We start from the raw sequence: 16,384 nt of genomic DNA on the forward strand, positions 1-16,384 counted from the left end.
CGCGCCATTTCCGCTATAGCAAACGTCATTTCTGCGCGCCGGTCTCAGCACATCCGGTTCCGAACTCCTAAACGACGCGCTCCTCGCAGGGAGTGTGTCGCTGTCTTAGGGCCGCTGAACCCCGAGGAGGTGAGCCAGGCTGGGGGTGGAAGGGACTGGGAACTCCGTTCTAGAGGGAAACTGGGTGCGAGTGCTCGAGGAGGCAGGTCTCGGCCTCGCTGGTGTGGCTTCCATTTCTCAGCTCTGCGGAGGCCGGGAGAGTGGCGGGCTCTCTCCGGGTTTCCAGTGGAGTCGGGGCCTGGGTCGGACTGGGAACCGAACCTACACCCCAGAGCCCAGACTGCATGGCAGAGAGACTCCGAGCCTTAGCTTTAAGCCCACCTGGCTTCAAGTCTTGCCAGCTGTGGAACTGAGGGCAAGTTGTTTGAACTTCTCTGAGCCTCGTTTCTCTTACCTGGAGCATGGAAACGCCAGTAGTGCCAATCTTGTAGACGTGTCTTGATGCTTACGTTACGTTGTCGGCCTGAAGCGTCCAGCAAGTACTTAGCACTAGCGGAGGGCTCTTTAACTTGTTACAGCTCTGCAGTTATCACCATGCCCCGTTCCTAAGGAGGCCATAGTGTTACTGACTCCCATGCTTCTGACACTTCGCAGAACAGTTTTCTTCTTTGCACCTCTGGGTGGGTAGGATCCAGGAACATCCAGCCAGTGCACCAGTGAGTGGAATAAGCAGGGAACACTATCTCGCAGAGCTGAGCAGTTTGAGCTGAGCTCCCACTGCCTGTGAGAGCCATGAACTCCCTGCCTCTGAAGGCTGCTTGCAGCAATGGTAGACAAGAGTCTCTCTCAGTTGCGTCCATATAGTGAATGTATTACTGTGTAGTTCACCTTGCTGGGAACTTATGGTGCATTTAATATTCAAACACCGAGTACTTGGTGAAGTGCTGATTTGAACTTAGGCTGTGATTTTAGCACCTGATTTCACACTCACCTTGCAATGTTCACTCTCTAACTATAGTAACGATGAAAGGTAATCAAGGGACTACAGAAACAGCTGTTGTTCCTGAGCACTTCTAAGTGCCATCTCATTCACTAACTGTGCCTTACCGGCATTCTCTAAGGCTGGTGTGGCAGTTAATGTATTTCAGAAAGAGAGCCAAATCTAATCACCCAGCAGCTACCAAGAGCTGAATTTTCTATTCTGATTGATAGATGTTTGACTGTTTAGGTAGTGTTCTTAAACACAACTGCCTTCCACCTCATTAAAAGAGGTTGGTTTGTGTACATACAGGAGCAACTTGATGCTCCCGTCTCTCTCTCCCTGTCTCTCAAAAAAAAAAAAAAGAAAAAAAAGAAGTTGGTTCATTTTTTGGGAGGGAAACTGAGTCTCAGGATCTTGTCAAATAAGGTGTTTCAGAAAGTATATTCTAAAAAGTCACTTCCTGGGACTGCCAAGAGTCCAGATATAACTCTTTTTCTCAACAATAGAAAAAAAATAACAAAATATGGAGTTTGGGATGATGTTTACACAATTTCTGAGGCAATAATTTATAGAATAATTTAATTTTTGTGTGGTTTGTGTGAGAGATATTTTATGACACCGACTAGAACAAGGAAATACATGCTTAAGAGTCACAGACTTTTGGGATTAGCCTTTTGTTCGCCTGTTGTAGTACCAATAGTAAATATTGTTTTTAATGTCCACTTTTTTTGAATTATAACAATGATTTTAATGGACTTTGAATTTGAAGAAAGTTCTGAAGGTATAAGGCATAGAAACTCACAAGGAGGTCTTCTCTTGGTGCTTAGAACTTATCACAGGCTGTGCCTTTTTTGTTTCTTCCTTTAGTGACTGGCCATGTCACTGTCCCACTTGTACCGGGATGGGGAAAGCCACATGGATGATGATGAGGATGAGAGGGAGAACTTTGAGATCACTGACTGGGATCTGCAGAATGAATTCAACCCCAACCGGCAGCGGCATTGGCAGACCAAGGAGGAGGCCACGTATGGAGTGTGGGCAGAGCGAGACTCGGATGAAGAGAGGCCCAGCTTTGGAGGCAAACGGTACTGGCTAGCATGGTGCTCCTTCCCTTTGCTTTAGGGTAGGAGTTGGGGTTGGTGGGGAGGGATTTGGGGAGATACTCCACTAAATATACTTCTTCACTAGGCTTATTGAGTCCCTTAGCTGTGATAACAGCTAGGGAGGCCCAGCTTCCTTTTTAGGTTAGAGCACTGTCCTTTTGCTGATTTACTCACTGGTCCGTGTTTAGTGAGCAATTATGCAGGGCCTTGTGGTACAGACCCACTCCTTGCCAAGAGGCCAGACCCTAGTGAATGGACACAGGCATTAATCAACAGCTTGCATGGAAGTTTTAACTATGATTTTGGACCTGAGGGAGAGCACATTTTAGGGTGTTTGACCTATCCTGAGTGGTCAGGGACGATTGCTCTGGAGAAGCAACTCTTGAGCTAACATGGAAAGAGTAGAAACTGGGATGGTAAGAGAGGCACGAGTATGCACAGGCCCTTGGTGGGAGGCAGCAGGGTCTCCACGAGGATGTGAATGATTTCTCAGGCAGGAGGAGAGGGAGGGAGAGGAGCGTAGTTTGAGACTCTTGTTAGAGAGGATGGGACATGGGGCAGGGTTGCATTTGGAGAATACCTTTTTGCTGATGTGCAGAGTGGGTGTGGAGCCGCCGTGGACAGGGAGCCCTGAGGAAGCCAAGGCAGCAGTCCCTGCAGAGGTGGCAGAGACCTGGGCCAGGAGGTGATAGGGAGATGGGGACTGAGGCAGAAAGTCTCCTCCTTGGTGTGAAGTCCTGTGTGCTCACGGTTGGTCACAGTTGCTCAACCAGAGTGTGTAGCAGCTTTGGATGTGTCTCCCTTATCCCCCACCTATGGCCTGTAGGCAATAGCTCATGGAGATTGCACCTGAGAGAACAAAGTAGAGTTCAGCCTCTTCTCATATGGCAAGGAAACTATAAAAGTGAATGGGCCCTGGCCAGTTAGCTCAGTGGTAGAGCGTTGGCCTGGCTTGCAGGAGTCCTGGGTTTGATTCCCCGCCAGGGCACACAGGAGAAGCGCCCATCTGCTTCTCCACCCCTCCCCTTCTCCTTCCTCTCTGTCTCTCTCTTCCCCTCCCGCAGCAAGGCTCCATTGGAGCAAAGTTGGCCTGGGCGCTGAGGATGGCTCTGTGGCCTCTGCCTCAGGTGCTAGAATGGCTCTGGTTGCAACAGAGCGACTTCCCGGATGGGCAGAGCATCGCCCCTTGGTGGGCATGCCGGGTGGATCCCAGTCAGGTGCATGCGGGAGTCTGTCTGACTGCCTCCCAGTTTCCAACTTCAGTGGAAAAAAAAAAAAAGTGAATGACAGACAGATTATGGTTCAAGAACTGCATAAATAGCACCCAGCATCTGTTGGCTGCTTACTTGTCCAGTGTTCTTCACATGCCTAGTCTCATTTACCTTGTGAGAAAACTACCATTATCATCATCCCGTTTTACAGATTAAGAAATGGTGGCCAAGGTCCCCACAGTGAGGCTGTGAGAATCTGGGCCTATCTGACTCTAGAATCCGGTCTCTTAGCCATTAAGTTATATTGATCTTTTAGGAAAGAACCTGTCAATTTTGTTGTTGCCATGGGCATGTTTAATTTCTAGGTTAGTTGTTTCATAAAGTATTGTCTTATTTTACATCATTGCCAGGTGTTTTCACTGGAACCTGTTCTCTGTTCTTTTAACCACACACCCACATCACAAAGGCATTGGCTTTGGCTTATACTAAAGGAACGGAGGTTAATGACTCAAGTGTTGTTCTTGAGAGAATTAAGATGAATACTTTCTGTCTAAAGAGTGAATTTCTTAGATAGTTTAGTTTTCAAATCCAAATTAATTTAATGTACACAAGTTTTTTCTTAGTTTGATATAGTTGTTAATATGTATGTAGTGATTTTTACTTATGATTTTTATCAGAATATCTGATTTTGAATTTAAAATAGTATCCAAAACAAATGCTTTTTGAAGTAAGTGTGATATACCATGCTGACACTTTGAAAAATGGAAAAGGAAAATTGGATTATTATATCATATTTTGATATTTTAATCAACTCTACAGTGACATCGATAAGTCTTCAACCTTACAGCTGATTTGAACACACCTGGCAAAACTGTTAAATGTGTTAACAGAAAGTCAAACCTGGGGCCCTTTGATATAAGTAAAGTAAATGTGTTGCTGTTTAAAGTGGATCCCATTCGCCCTGGCCAGATAGCTCAGTTGGTTAGAGCATCGTCCCAATATGTAGAGGTTGCCAGTTCAATCCTTAGTCAGGGCACATACAGGAACAGATTGATGTTTCTGTCTCTCGCTCTCTCTTCCTCTCTTTCTAAAATCAACCAATCAATTAAAAATAAATATATAATGTTTTAAAAAATAAAAAAAATAAAGTGGATCCCGTTCTCTGGCCAGCAGAGTTCCTACACGGGGCGGCTGCAGAGGGTCTTTCCGACCGCCCCGTGGGTTGTGTTTGCCTGCAGGGCCCGCGACTACTCCGCGCCAGTCAACTTCATCAGTGCCGGGCTCAAGAAAGGGGCAGCAGAGGAGGCGGAGCTGGAAGATTCCGACGAGGAAGAGAAACCTGTTAAGCAGGATGAATTTCCTAAAGAATTTGGACCAAAGAAGTTAAAAACGGTAGCGTCTTTATTGAAGGACTGTGACCTTAGTGATATCTTTGGAAGGCCGTTGCAGCTAAGCATCTCCTAGCAAGCGTGGGGAGAGTGAGGGGTCAGCTGGAGTCCGGCTCTGGGCTTTTCCTGTGGTGGAGGTTTCTTCCCCGTGCGCAGTGCGCAGTGCAGTCTCCTTTCTTTCCTAACATGTCGCAGACACATGTAGGTTTGTATGACTCATTGCCTAGTGCTCGGGGACTGTCAGGCCAGCTTCCCATCAGATAAGCTTGCTTAGTTTTCTTCTTCTTTTTCTTTTTCCATCAACTAAGCTTTGGCGTTTCTTTTCAGGGCGGCAATTTTAAACCCAGCCAGAAAGGTTTTGCAGGAGGAACCAAGTCATTCATGGATTTTGGCAGCTGGGAACGACACACAAAAGGAATTGGACAGAAGCTTCTGCAGAAGATGGGCTATGTCCCAGGCAGGGGCCTCGGGAAGAACGCACAAGGTGGGGCGCTGCCCTGTCATTCTGGGGGAGGCGGGGAGAAGGGAGCGGTGTGGGGAGTCGTCTGCTGTCTCCCCTTGGCAAGTGCCTCAGCTCCTCAGCCTGGCCTCACACAGCACAAGTTGTGCTCCTGCACTGCCTTCCTTTGTTAAGCTCAAATAAAATACTTGTTTTTGCAGGGGGAAAAGGGTTAGAGTCTAAAACAGGCTGCCAGCTAATAGGTTAAAGACAGGCTTCTTTTTGGCCTGTCCAGTGTTTCCTAAAATATTGAATTTGTTGCCAGTATCTAACAATCAGACACTGTCACTAAAATTCTAGATTTGCCTGGCAGTAATGGGTTCAGCTGAATCATAGCGGCCCTGGGACAGTGCACACGGCCTTCTCTGGGAAGCTGTCTCTACCACTCCCTGTTGTCTCCCGTCAGTATACTTGTTTTCATTCATTTTCCTGGGCCTGAAAGCATGAGTTAGCAGGCCCTGCTCACAAGGGTTTTAGTTTTGTAAAGACAGACATATGTCCTTCAGGAATGTCAATAAAACATTATGCATAACTTTTAATAGCAAGAGACACATAGCTATCAACTTGGCCGAGCAAGTCCCACAGCCATTACCGCTGTCTTCACTGAGTAGCGCTGTCCCTTGTCCCTTCATCCCCGATCCCGCCAAGACACAGCTCCTCTCACAGTCTGGTCTCCCTGATTTAGAGCCCCTCACACCACTCAGGCGTGTTCTTCCTGTGGGAGATGGTTTTCCTTGTCCTTGAACACAGCCCAGGAGCAGTTCCCAGCTGGACATAATCACTGGTGTTCTCTGTAATCCACATTCCACTCCCTCACCGATTGTGAAAGTTAAACCAGGTTCCATGTTGAAAACATTAGCGTAGGAAAAATTCCTTGGAGTGAAGATAGAGAAATGGTGACCAGGAATGAGAGTGGGCAGTGCTCTGAGATTTCAGCAGTGCTACTGGAAGTATAGAAAGCTTGGGGTGAGAGGCAATCTTTTTGAAATGTTGTGGTCTTGTTTATAAACTATTTTTAAAGAACATTTGTATCCAAGGCTTAAAGGTGTCTGAAACAAGTTGAGCACAGTTGGTATGAATGTAAACTAGGTGGAATCTGAAATACAGCTTCGCCTGCTTCCATCAGAATCAGAGTGTTACCTGAGTCACGGTACTCTCCATGTTAAAGGCTTCCCAATGAGCACAGAGCTTAGTGGGCTGGAGCTCCCAGTTATCAACGAATTGTTCTCTTTTCCTCTCATCCACTAAAATAAAATGAATCCAAATGGAAATGGAAATCATTATATGGGACACAAATAACTTATGTCAGCAAACCGTTCTGTGGCAGAGTAAATACTCAGAGGGTTCAAGTCCCACAGGACACGAATCGTGTTCAGGGGCAGAGAAGCGCTCTCCTTCCTTGGCCGTGTGTTACTGTGTGTAAGGTCCAAGGAAGTGGGAGTTCGCTGAGTGCTTGCTCAGGTTCAAGACTTGCTGTGATCTGAAGTCTTTCCTTTTCCCCAAATTTGTCAGGTATCATTAACCCCATCGAAGCCAAGCAGAGAAAGGGAAAAGGCGCCGTGGGAGCTTACGGCTCAGAGCGGACCACTCAGTCCCTGCAAGACTTCCCTGTGGTTGACTCCGAAGAGGAAGCTGAAGAGGTAACCGGAAGTACGGAGGCGTGGGTAGGCGTGTCTGTGCCATCTGTGTTCATTCATTGCCTGTCTGGGTGGTTATTGCACAGGTTCCATGCCAGGCACTGTGCTGGACGCTGGTGTGCCATGATGAGTGGCTTAGAGCCTGGTGGACAGACAGTAAACAGCCAGCTCCGGTGAGGGTAGAAAGAGCAGGAAGTGCTAAGAAGTGCCAGGGTAGAAAATAAGATTGGGTGTGTGTGTGTTGGGGTGGGGATTTGACATTTTAATAAATACAGCGGTCAGGGAAGATCTTGGGAGAAAACATTTTAGTTAACACCTGGCATAAGAGAGGCCCCAGCCATCGGGAGAGTCAGGAGGCCAGGGTTTAGAGCGGCTCTGGGCTTGATAGTGGAGGGGCATTAAGGAGCGTTGTGGTAGGACGGTGGCACGCCATCTGGGAGGGCAGGAAGTGCATTGGGATGGTGGCCCGCACCTGGCCTTGAAGGCCTTTTTAGAGGCAGGGTCTCGCCTCAGGTGCAGCAAGGAGCCATCCGCTATCAGCTGTGCCTCGCTTTGCTCCAGTGACAGAAGGGGCCAGCTCTCTTGATTGATGTTACTCTGGAACCCTCTGCATTTCTGGGGGAGCACAGGATGCTGCACAGACACGTTACAATTGTCACTGACCCTTTCCTTTTACTGAGGAAGGAGACATTTGATAATGTGGAGTTGGCTGCTGAGTTAAGGATGCTCAGAAACTTAACAGGTGCCAGGCGTGCAATGTAAGTGAGGCTGGTGAGTCAGGCGTGAGACGGTGAGGCGTGGCAGGGCCTGAGGCAGACAGGCCAGGCACGGCACCTCTACAGGGGAGGTTCTATTCAGCTCTAGGCGGGCATTGCCATATGTGGGCTCAGTAGTGCTGGTTTTCTGATTTTCCTGAAGTAGAAGTCCAGATTATTACTATTATTCCTTTTTTTTTTTTTTTTGAAAAAAAGATTACAAGTGTTAAACCAGTGTAAGAAAAACAAAATGACTAACACAATACCCACTCCTGTGGGCCGGACTCAACCACCCTCAGATGAAGTTTCCTCCTTTACTTAGGTCTTCCTATAGAGAAGTTCTGCAAACCTGCTTATAAAAGATATTTTTGCCTCGAAACTGAGGGGCTGCTTATTTACCTTCGTTTTAGATTAGAATCACGGTTTTGTACATGAAAACATTCTTTGTTTTATTCCTGAGTTTTACATGAGGTAGATTTAAAACCAGAATAGTGTCTGACATAGTAGATGCTCAGTCAGAGTGGCCTTTGTCTTTATTTTTGTTTCTTTTTCAAATCTGTTGCCTCCACACAGGCACAGCCCTTAGCATAGAACCTTGTGGAAATCTAAGGTAGTGGTTATCGAATGTCTGTAAATGCAGTGTTTTCAGCTGCCGGTCCGCGGAAGACTAATTTTCATACACCATCGAAGTGGTCAGTTCTCTTGGGAACCGGCACCAGTTTGAGGACCCATAGTTGCAAAACACTGTGTTAATGGTCTCAGCAGCCCCAGCTGCTGTAAAAAATGAGCTTTTTAGTGTGACACACTCTGTCCCTCTTGTTCAGGAGTTTCAGAAAGAGCTGAGCCAGTGGAGGAAAGACCCCAGTGGAAGCAAGAAGAAGCCCAAATACTCTTACAAGACAGTGGAAGAGTTGAAGGCTAAGGGCAGGATTAACAAGAAGCTCACTGCTCCCCAGAAGGAGCTTTCTCAGGTCAAGGTACGTGCGCTGTTGGACACCTGGTCGAGGACGGGGCACTGGAAACAGAAAGGTAATCCAACAGCCCCAAGTGCATCCCTCAGGTCTCTTTGGGGCCCTGTCCAGGCTGTTCCTGTTCAGTCCCGTGCTTCTCACCTGACAGCAGCCTGTGCCCATTCACTGTGCTCACACCTTTGTTGAGTTACTAGTTCCTCCTGTGCCAGGCTCTTCCTGGCACCAGAGTGGTAAGTCTGTGCCCATCTTCTGAAGCCTACAGCCAAAGAATTACCAAAAACTCAGGGTGGCCATGGTCTTCAATAAGTGCACAATCCTGGAGAGGCTGTCCTGTAACTGGGTCCCTTTATCACTAGACCTTTACCTTTCTCGTTTGGTGGAATTTGGGTTTTTGATAGACTGATTTGTACATAAGTCTTGTCTTTTATTTTTTTATTTTAATGGGGTGACATCGATAAATCAGGTTACATATGTTCAGAGAAAACATCTCCAGATTATTTTGACATTTGATTATGTTGCATACCCCTCACCCAAAGTCAAATTGTGATTCATCTTTTAAGGGTAGTTTGTTACAGATACAATCACCATGTTCAAGAACAGGACAGTCTTTAAGGCTCTTAAATACTGAAAAGAGTGTACCCACTCACTGTCTGACCAGGAGTGTGGGACAGTCCTCAGGGCATACCAGAATAGATTACAGCCTCACCAGTGGTGGTGCAGTAGATAGAATGTCAACCAGGAACCCTGTCCCAGGTTCGAAACTCTGAGGTCGCCAGCTTGAGTGTGGGCCTACCAGCTTGAGCACGTGGTTGCCTGCTTGAGTGTGGGATCATAGACATGACCCCGTGGTCAATGGCTTGAGCAAGGGGTCATTGGCTTGGCTAGAGCCCCCTGGTCAAACCACATTTGAGAAGCAATCAGTAAACATCTAAGGTGCTGCAACTACGAGTTGATGCTTCTCATTTCTCTCTCTCCCTATCTGACTCTCTCACTCTCGCTTAAAAAAAATACAGTAGACTAGATTACATTTTCACAGTTTGTGCAAGTCTCAGGTTTTCCTTTACGCCCCCAAGTAACCAGAGAGCAGTGGTGACAGTTGTTGTAGTTGGGTACATGTATCACAGAACTCAGTCTTGAATGGGTTCTCAATGTCGGGGTGGAGTCCATGTGATTATCTGGGACCTGGTAAGAAATGCAGGTGCCCAGGGCCCAGCCAGAGTCAACAGCAAATCTAGACCAAGCCTGAGGACTCTTGTTTATTTTTCCTGGGGTGAGTCTAGTGCAGATGGTTCTTGGCTTACACTAAAGTGATGATAAGTACTTCTGTTTCAGTGTGGTCCATATTGCCATTTTCCTCAGTTTTCTTGAAACGTTGGAATTAGGTAATTTCCTAGGCTGACTTTGGCCAATAACTTGTTTCTGTATGTTTTGTTTTTAAATTAAAAATATTGTTACCGAGCAGTGTGTAGTATATTTTAAACAGTTAGGAAATACAGAGGCAAAAATATAAAAAATAGCCCTGGCCGGATAGCTCAGTTGGTCAGAGCATTGTTCCAAAGCACAGACGTTGCTGGTGCGATCCCTGGTCAGGGCAGATACAGGAACAGATCGATGTTCTCTCTCTCTCTCTCTCTCTCTCTCTCTCTCTTTCTCCCTCCCTCTCTCCCCCTCTCTCCCCCTCTCTCCCCCTCTCTCCCCCTCTCCCTCCTCCTTTCCCTTCTCACTAAAATCAATAAAAACACATGCTTCAAAAATATATGTAAAAAATATTTTACTTCCTTTCCATAGTTTTAACACCTTGATGTACATTCTGACAGATCTTTGCCTAAATGTGTTTATCAAAGTGTTACTTTGATCATATATGCTTTATTACCTGCTTTGATCAAAACAGCCTACTTTTCTACAAAAACAGATTTTCATCTCAACTAAACAGGTTCTTATTCAAATTTCATCAATTTCCCTAAAAAGCCTTCTCCATCTGCGCTGAGGGGCCTGAGCCCCTCGCAGTGCAGTGCCCCGTGCCTGCTCTGCTGGACGGTGAGCTCACCCACCCACCCCCACGATGCCCCCTCCCGGCCTCCGGAGCGTGCTTGTGGGCAGCAGTGGTGTTGACCTGCCCCCTCCCCACCTTCTCCAAGGTCATAGACATGACAGGCCGGGAGCAGAAGGTGTACTACAGCTACAGCCAGATCAGCCACAAGCACAGCATCCCCGACGACGCACTGCCACTGCAGTCGCAGCAGCTGCCCCAGCCCGGCAGGGAGGCCAAGGCACCGGGCTTCGCGCTGCCGGAGCTGGAGCACAACCTGCAGCTGCTCATCGACCTCACGGAGCAGGAGATCATCCAGAACGACCGGCAGCTACAGTACGAGCGGGACATGGTGGTGAACCTCTCCCACGAGCTGGAGAAGATGTCAGAGGTCCTGGAGCATGAGGAGCGGGTCATCTCCAACCTGAGCAAGGTCCTGGAGATGGTGGAGGAGTGCGAGCGGCGCCTGCAGCCCGGCTGCAGCCACCCCCTCACCCTGGACGAGTGCGCCCGTGTCTTTGAAACCCTGCAGGACAAGTACTATGAGGAGTACCGGATGTCCGACCGCGTGGACCTCGCCGTGGCCATCGTCTACCCGCTCATGAAGGAGTACTTCAAGGAGTGGGACCCTCTCAAGGTGAGTCGTTGGGTAACCCACTCCTCCGCCTCTAGTCGGAGGTGAGCCATGGCTGCAAGGGCGAGGGGCTGCTCGCTCCTGCCACTCAGCGTCGCGTGTCTTCCCCAGGACTGCACGTACGGCACTGGGATCATCTCCAAGTGGAAGAGCCTCTTGGAGAATGACCAGCTCCTGTCCCACGGCGGGCAGGACCTCTCAGCAGACGCCTTTCACAGGTACTTGGTGCGGGAAGGATACGTGCCCACGCGACCCGGGGCCTGGGAGGATCACTGCCCAGGGAAGAAGGGGCGCTGGCCTGTTGGCCCTCTGCCGCGTGCCGCTCCCATGTTAGTTCTCCCTGCACTTGTCTCGTGTCCGCGAGGCTCATGTGTGCCAGGCCTGCCCTGGGAAGGCAGACGGCTTGTCCACAGTGGCCAGGAATGGCGGCAGGGACTAGAGTAGGCAGAGAAGCCTGGGTGACCAGTAGAAAATGATCAGATGTCTACCTCTTTGGGCGGGGTTGAGGCAGAGTCCTCTCGGGGGTGACATTTAACCTATAACCCAGCGGGGGAGAGGTGTCAGCTGTGCAGCTCTGGGTGGAAAAGCTGTGAGAGGGGCTTCCTGTGGGGGCCATGTGACCTTGTAGCAACCCTGCCGGGCGGGCAGGCACTGTCAAGAGTAAGGTCCTAGCCTGATCAAGTGGTGGCGCAGTGGATAGTGTGTCAGCCTGGGACACTGAGGCTTGAGCGTGGGATCTTAGACAGGACTCCATGGTCTTTGGCTTGAGCAAGGGGGTCACTTGCTCTGCTGGAGTCCCCCGGTCAAGGTACATATGAGAAAGCAGTCATTGAATAAGGTGCCACAACGAAAAATTGATGCTTCTCATCTCTCTCCCTTCCTGTCCTCTCTGTCAAAAAATAAGGTCCCAAACAAAAGGGACTTGAGGAGTGAACACAATACAGTGGAGAGATGTGTTACAGAATTGAGCACCTGAAACCTATATAGTGTTAACCAGTGTCACTCTAATAAATTTTAAAAAATAATGCGGTCCAGAGGTGGAGTGGGCAGCCAGGAAAGCAAGGAAGAGGCAGGTGCTGGTCTAGCCAATGTGGGGACTGGACTGATGGTTTTCAGACTGGCTTTCCATGCTGTTGCCTTTTCTGATTCTAGAGAAGGTGGTGGTGGTGTCTGAAACCAGTTGGTGCAGTTAGCCAGCCTGCTGTCTCTCTTTCTCCCATAGGATGATATGGGAAGTCTGGATGCCTTTCGTTCGAAATATTGTCACCCAGTGGCAGCCCAGGAACTGTGAGCCCATGGTGGACTTCTTGGACAGCTGGGTGCACATTATCCCTGTGTGGATCTTGGATAACATACTGGACCAGCTCATCTTCCCCAAGCTGCAGAAGGAGGTAGGGCCCAGAGCCCCGGGGAGAGTTCATGGGTAACTGTGGGAACTTTGACATTTCATCTCAGTGCTGCTGAAACACTGGCAGGTAACAGACTGTGTCAGCACAACTACTGTCCTGTTAATTCCAGCTGTTTCATCAGCACTTTCCTTCCCAAAGCCTCCATTAGTAGGGCACGCATTTCCTTTGTTTCTTTCTCAAAATTAAAACCATGTCATCTCTGACATGTAATACAATTGCATAGGTGTATTTATTTGTGGGTCAGTGTCTCTTTTGAGGAATCATAGTGCAAAATGCCTACCAAGCACCTTGGCTGCCTCTTTGTACCTAACGTGACCCTCTGTAAAACAGAGACTGTGTCCCCCACACACTGCAAAGGACTAGAGCTCAGACGAGAGAGCACATGGCCTCCTCGCGTTAACTGCACGGGACATCACGTGACTGCCCTGCAGTCTGCGTGAGCTGCATCCCCCTCACTCCTCCTACAGGTGGAAAGCTGGAACCCACTGACGGACACGGTCCCCATCCACTCCTGGATCCACCCGTGGCTGCCCCTCATGCAGGCGCGCCTCGAGCCACTGTACTCTCCCATCCGCAGCAAGCTGTCCAGTGCCCTGCAGAAGTGGCACCCCAGCGACTCCTCTGCCAAGCTCATCCTACAGCCCTGGAAAGATGTCTTCACCCCTGGCTCCTGGGAAGCATTCATGGTCAAGAACATAGTGCCCAAGCTGGGTAAGGAGGGAAACGTGTCCCAGGCCAGCTGCTCTGGTGCCTTGGTCCCTTTGACCAGTGTGATGGTGCTTCTTACAGCAAGGCCTTTGAGTTGTAGGACAGAGCTTACTGGTACATGACATGTCTCACTGCAGAAGAGGGGCCACTGTTGTGCACTGAGGCTGAATGTAAATGAAACTAGGGTCCTTAAGGCAGGGACAAAAAGGCTGTGGTGACCATGTCAGACACAGGGTGCCTTCTGGTTCCTGACTGGTGTGGTTTGGGCCTCTGGTGACAGGATCATTATTGTTCTGAAATGTTTGTGGTATCTTATTGTAAATATGAGTTATTTCTGGGTTAGAGAAGAAAATCTTTGAGTTGCCATGTCAAGAGCTTAAAGCTGACCCTTAAAACAGACCAAGGACTAACATTCTGGGGAAGGTGTTGCTCTCTGCATGTGGCCTTGCCTTAGCAGGCGTCCCCAAACTACGGCCCATGCGCCGCATGCAGCCCCCTGAGGCCATTTATCCAGCCCCCCACCGCACTTCCAGAAGGGGCACCTCTTTCATTGGTCAGTGAGAGGAGCACTGTATGTGGCGGCCCTCCAACGGTCTGAGGGACAGTGAACTGGCCCCCTGTGTAAAAAGTTTGGGGAGCCCTGCCTTAGAACCTGGGTCTCTTGTTCCAGGGATGTGTCTCGGGGAGCTAGTTATCAACCCCCATCAGCAGCACATGGACGCCTTCTACTGGGTCATCGACTGGGAAGGGATGATCTCCGTCTCCAGCCTGGTGGGGCTTCTCGAGAAGCACTTCTTCCCCAAGTGGCTTCAGGTACCCTTTGTGCTGCCTCGCTGGGGGTGGGACAGGGGCAGGGGCAGGGAGGGATCACTTCATTCTCGGTAACTCTCGGGTGAGAGTGCTATAACGACATACAGAAGTAAATCATGTGGTAGGACAGGAACGAGGGGGCAGTAACAACTGCCCTCTGTTGACCATTTGTCATGTGCCAAATGTTCTAAGCACTTCACCTGCATTCTTGGAACGGACTGTGCTGTCCCTGTTGTATGGGCAGGAGGCTGAGGCTCAGTGTACATGCCGGGCACTAGACACCACGCTCCTGAGCGCCTGGCTGTTCAGCTCCACAGGTGTCACCAGCTTCCAGGACCAGGAGGAGAGCAAATGGCCCCTTTAGACATTTGCTCCCATTTGTTGCCACTGTGGATGCAAGTTTCTTACTTGTTCCTTTTGGCAGGTGCTGTGCTCCTGGCTCAGTAACAGCCCAAATTATGAGGAGATCACCAAGTGGTACCTGGGCTGGAAGTCCATGTTCTCAGACCAAGTGCTGGCACACCCCTCTATCAAAGACAAATTCAACGAGGCGCTTGACATCATGAACAGGGCGGTGTCCTCCAACGTTGGTGAGTGCAGATTGTTTGGGGTGCCCTGGCCCTGTGCTTCGTGTTTCTGCACATATCGTGACAGTCAGTAACTCACCCTCTGCTCCAACACTGACTCGTAGCCACCAGGCCGAGTGATGTACTTAGCTAGCACCGTGCCAGCCCCCTGTGACTGGGAGGGGCGTCTTCCCTGGATGGAGGCAGATTTGAGCAGGATTCACACTCTGGGTCTGCCTTCAGGGTCCCCTTCATAACCACTGTGCAGTGTGGCTTCTTGGGGTTTATCTGTGTGTCTGTTCGGCCAGTGTTGCATGTGCAACTCAAGTGCAGCAGCTCTGTGTGGAGTCAGGGCAGTCCTACCCTAAGTGTTGCTAAACCTCTCAGACCATTTTCTTTGCCTGTAAAACAGTAACAATGCCTACCTCCTAGCTTTTAAAAATCTAGAGGGATGAAGTTACTGTCTGTATGTAGTGCCCAGCAGGTGTCTGTTGTCAGGAGGCAGCTGACTGTTCATGCTAACGCCTCTTCCCACACCACCGAGTCCCGGGAGCCTCCTGGCCCATCCTGTGTCACAGACCAGATCAACAAGGCTGAAAGCCTGCTCAAGGTCACACAGTTTAGGAGTGGCAGCTGTGACTGGAATGTCTTCCCTGAGCCTTTAATTCTTTTTACTGTGTCTTTTACATGAAAACACAATTCACAGATATATCATGCTTGATGAGGGAAATATATATTTTTGCTTTCTACTTATCCAGGTCCTTCAAAGGACCTCAGTGGGCCATCTCCACTTTTGTACTTTCTAGACACTTCCTTTAGCCTCCCCATCTCCTAGAACTGCCCCCTCTGTGCCCTCTGGGCACTTGTGGCCTGTACTCTCCGTCCTTCAGCATCTGTTTCTGCTCCCCACAGTTGGTGCTCCCAGGGCCAGCGGTAAGTTAGACTATAGCTAGTACAGGCCATGTTACTCTGTCAGGGCCCGCAGACTGCCTTTTTGGCCGTGTGGAGAGAAAACTACCAAGCAGTGTGGAGATGGGCTCTCTCTGTCCGCTAGATGTTAGCCAGAAATCCCCACCCGGTTTTTGTGACTCCAGTCGTCTAGGTGCTTGATCCCCTGCTTTAGTGCCCTGTGTCTGAGGCACACCTGCATGGGTGGGTAACAGGTTTTATAGCGCTGGCACCTGTGCTATATCCAGACTGCAGCCCAGTCGCAGCCTGGGTCCTGTGCATGTTGGAACCTCTCCTGACCCCCTCCCCTGTCTCTCCCAGGTGCCTACATGCAGCCCGGAGCACGGGAGAACATCGCCTACCTCACGCACACGGAGCGGAGGAAGGACTTCCAGTACGAGGCCATGCAAGAGCGACGGGAGGCTGAGAACATGGCGCAGAGGGGCATCGGCGTGGCCGCCAGCTCTGTGCCCATGAACTTCAAGGACCTCATTGAGACAAAGGCTGAGGAGCACAACATCGTCTTCATGCCTGTCATTGGGAAGCGACATGAAGGGAAACAACTCTACACCTTCGGCCGCATCGTCATCTACATCGACCGGGGTGTGGTGTTCGTGCAGGGCGAGAAGACCTGGGTGCCCACCTCCCTGCAGAGCCTGATCGACATGGCCAAGTAGATGGGCAGGCGGGACACCACACCTGCGAGGGACACATTTATGAATAAAGGGATTTCA

General features: G+C 49.6%; 1 protein-coding gene across 1 annotated transcript; it reads left to right on the top strand.

The window, feature by feature from the left end:
* The first annotated feature begins 38 nt into the window (after positions 1–38).
* Positions 39–16,327, top strand: TFIP11 (tuftelin interacting protein 11). The gene is made up of 13 exons (XM_066260260.1): positions 39–129; positions 1,850–2,067; positions 4,535–4,688; positions 5,012–5,168; positions 6,696–6,823; positions 8,400–8,552; positions 10,685–11,212; positions 11,321–11,427; positions 12,432–12,600; positions 13,086–13,329; positions 13,997–14,139; positions 14,561–14,726; positions 15,972–16,327. The coding sequence occupies exons 2-13, from the start codon at positions 1,859–1,861 to the stop codon at positions 16,325–16,327; spliced, it is 2,514 nt and encodes an 837-aa protein (XP_066116357.1). The 5' UTR covers positions 39–129; positions 1,850–1,858.
* The last annotated feature ends 57 nt before the right edge of the window (positions 16,328–16,384 follow it).

Source organism: Saccopteryx bilineata, chromosome 2 (assembly GCF_036850765.1).
Source record: "Saccopteryx bilineata isolate mSacBil1 chromosome 2, mSacBil1_pri_phased_curated, whole genome shotgun sequence".
Classification (NCBI taxonomy): domain Eukaryota; kingdom Metazoa; phylum Chordata; class Mammalia; order Chiroptera; family Emballonuridae; genus Saccopteryx; species Saccopteryx bilineata.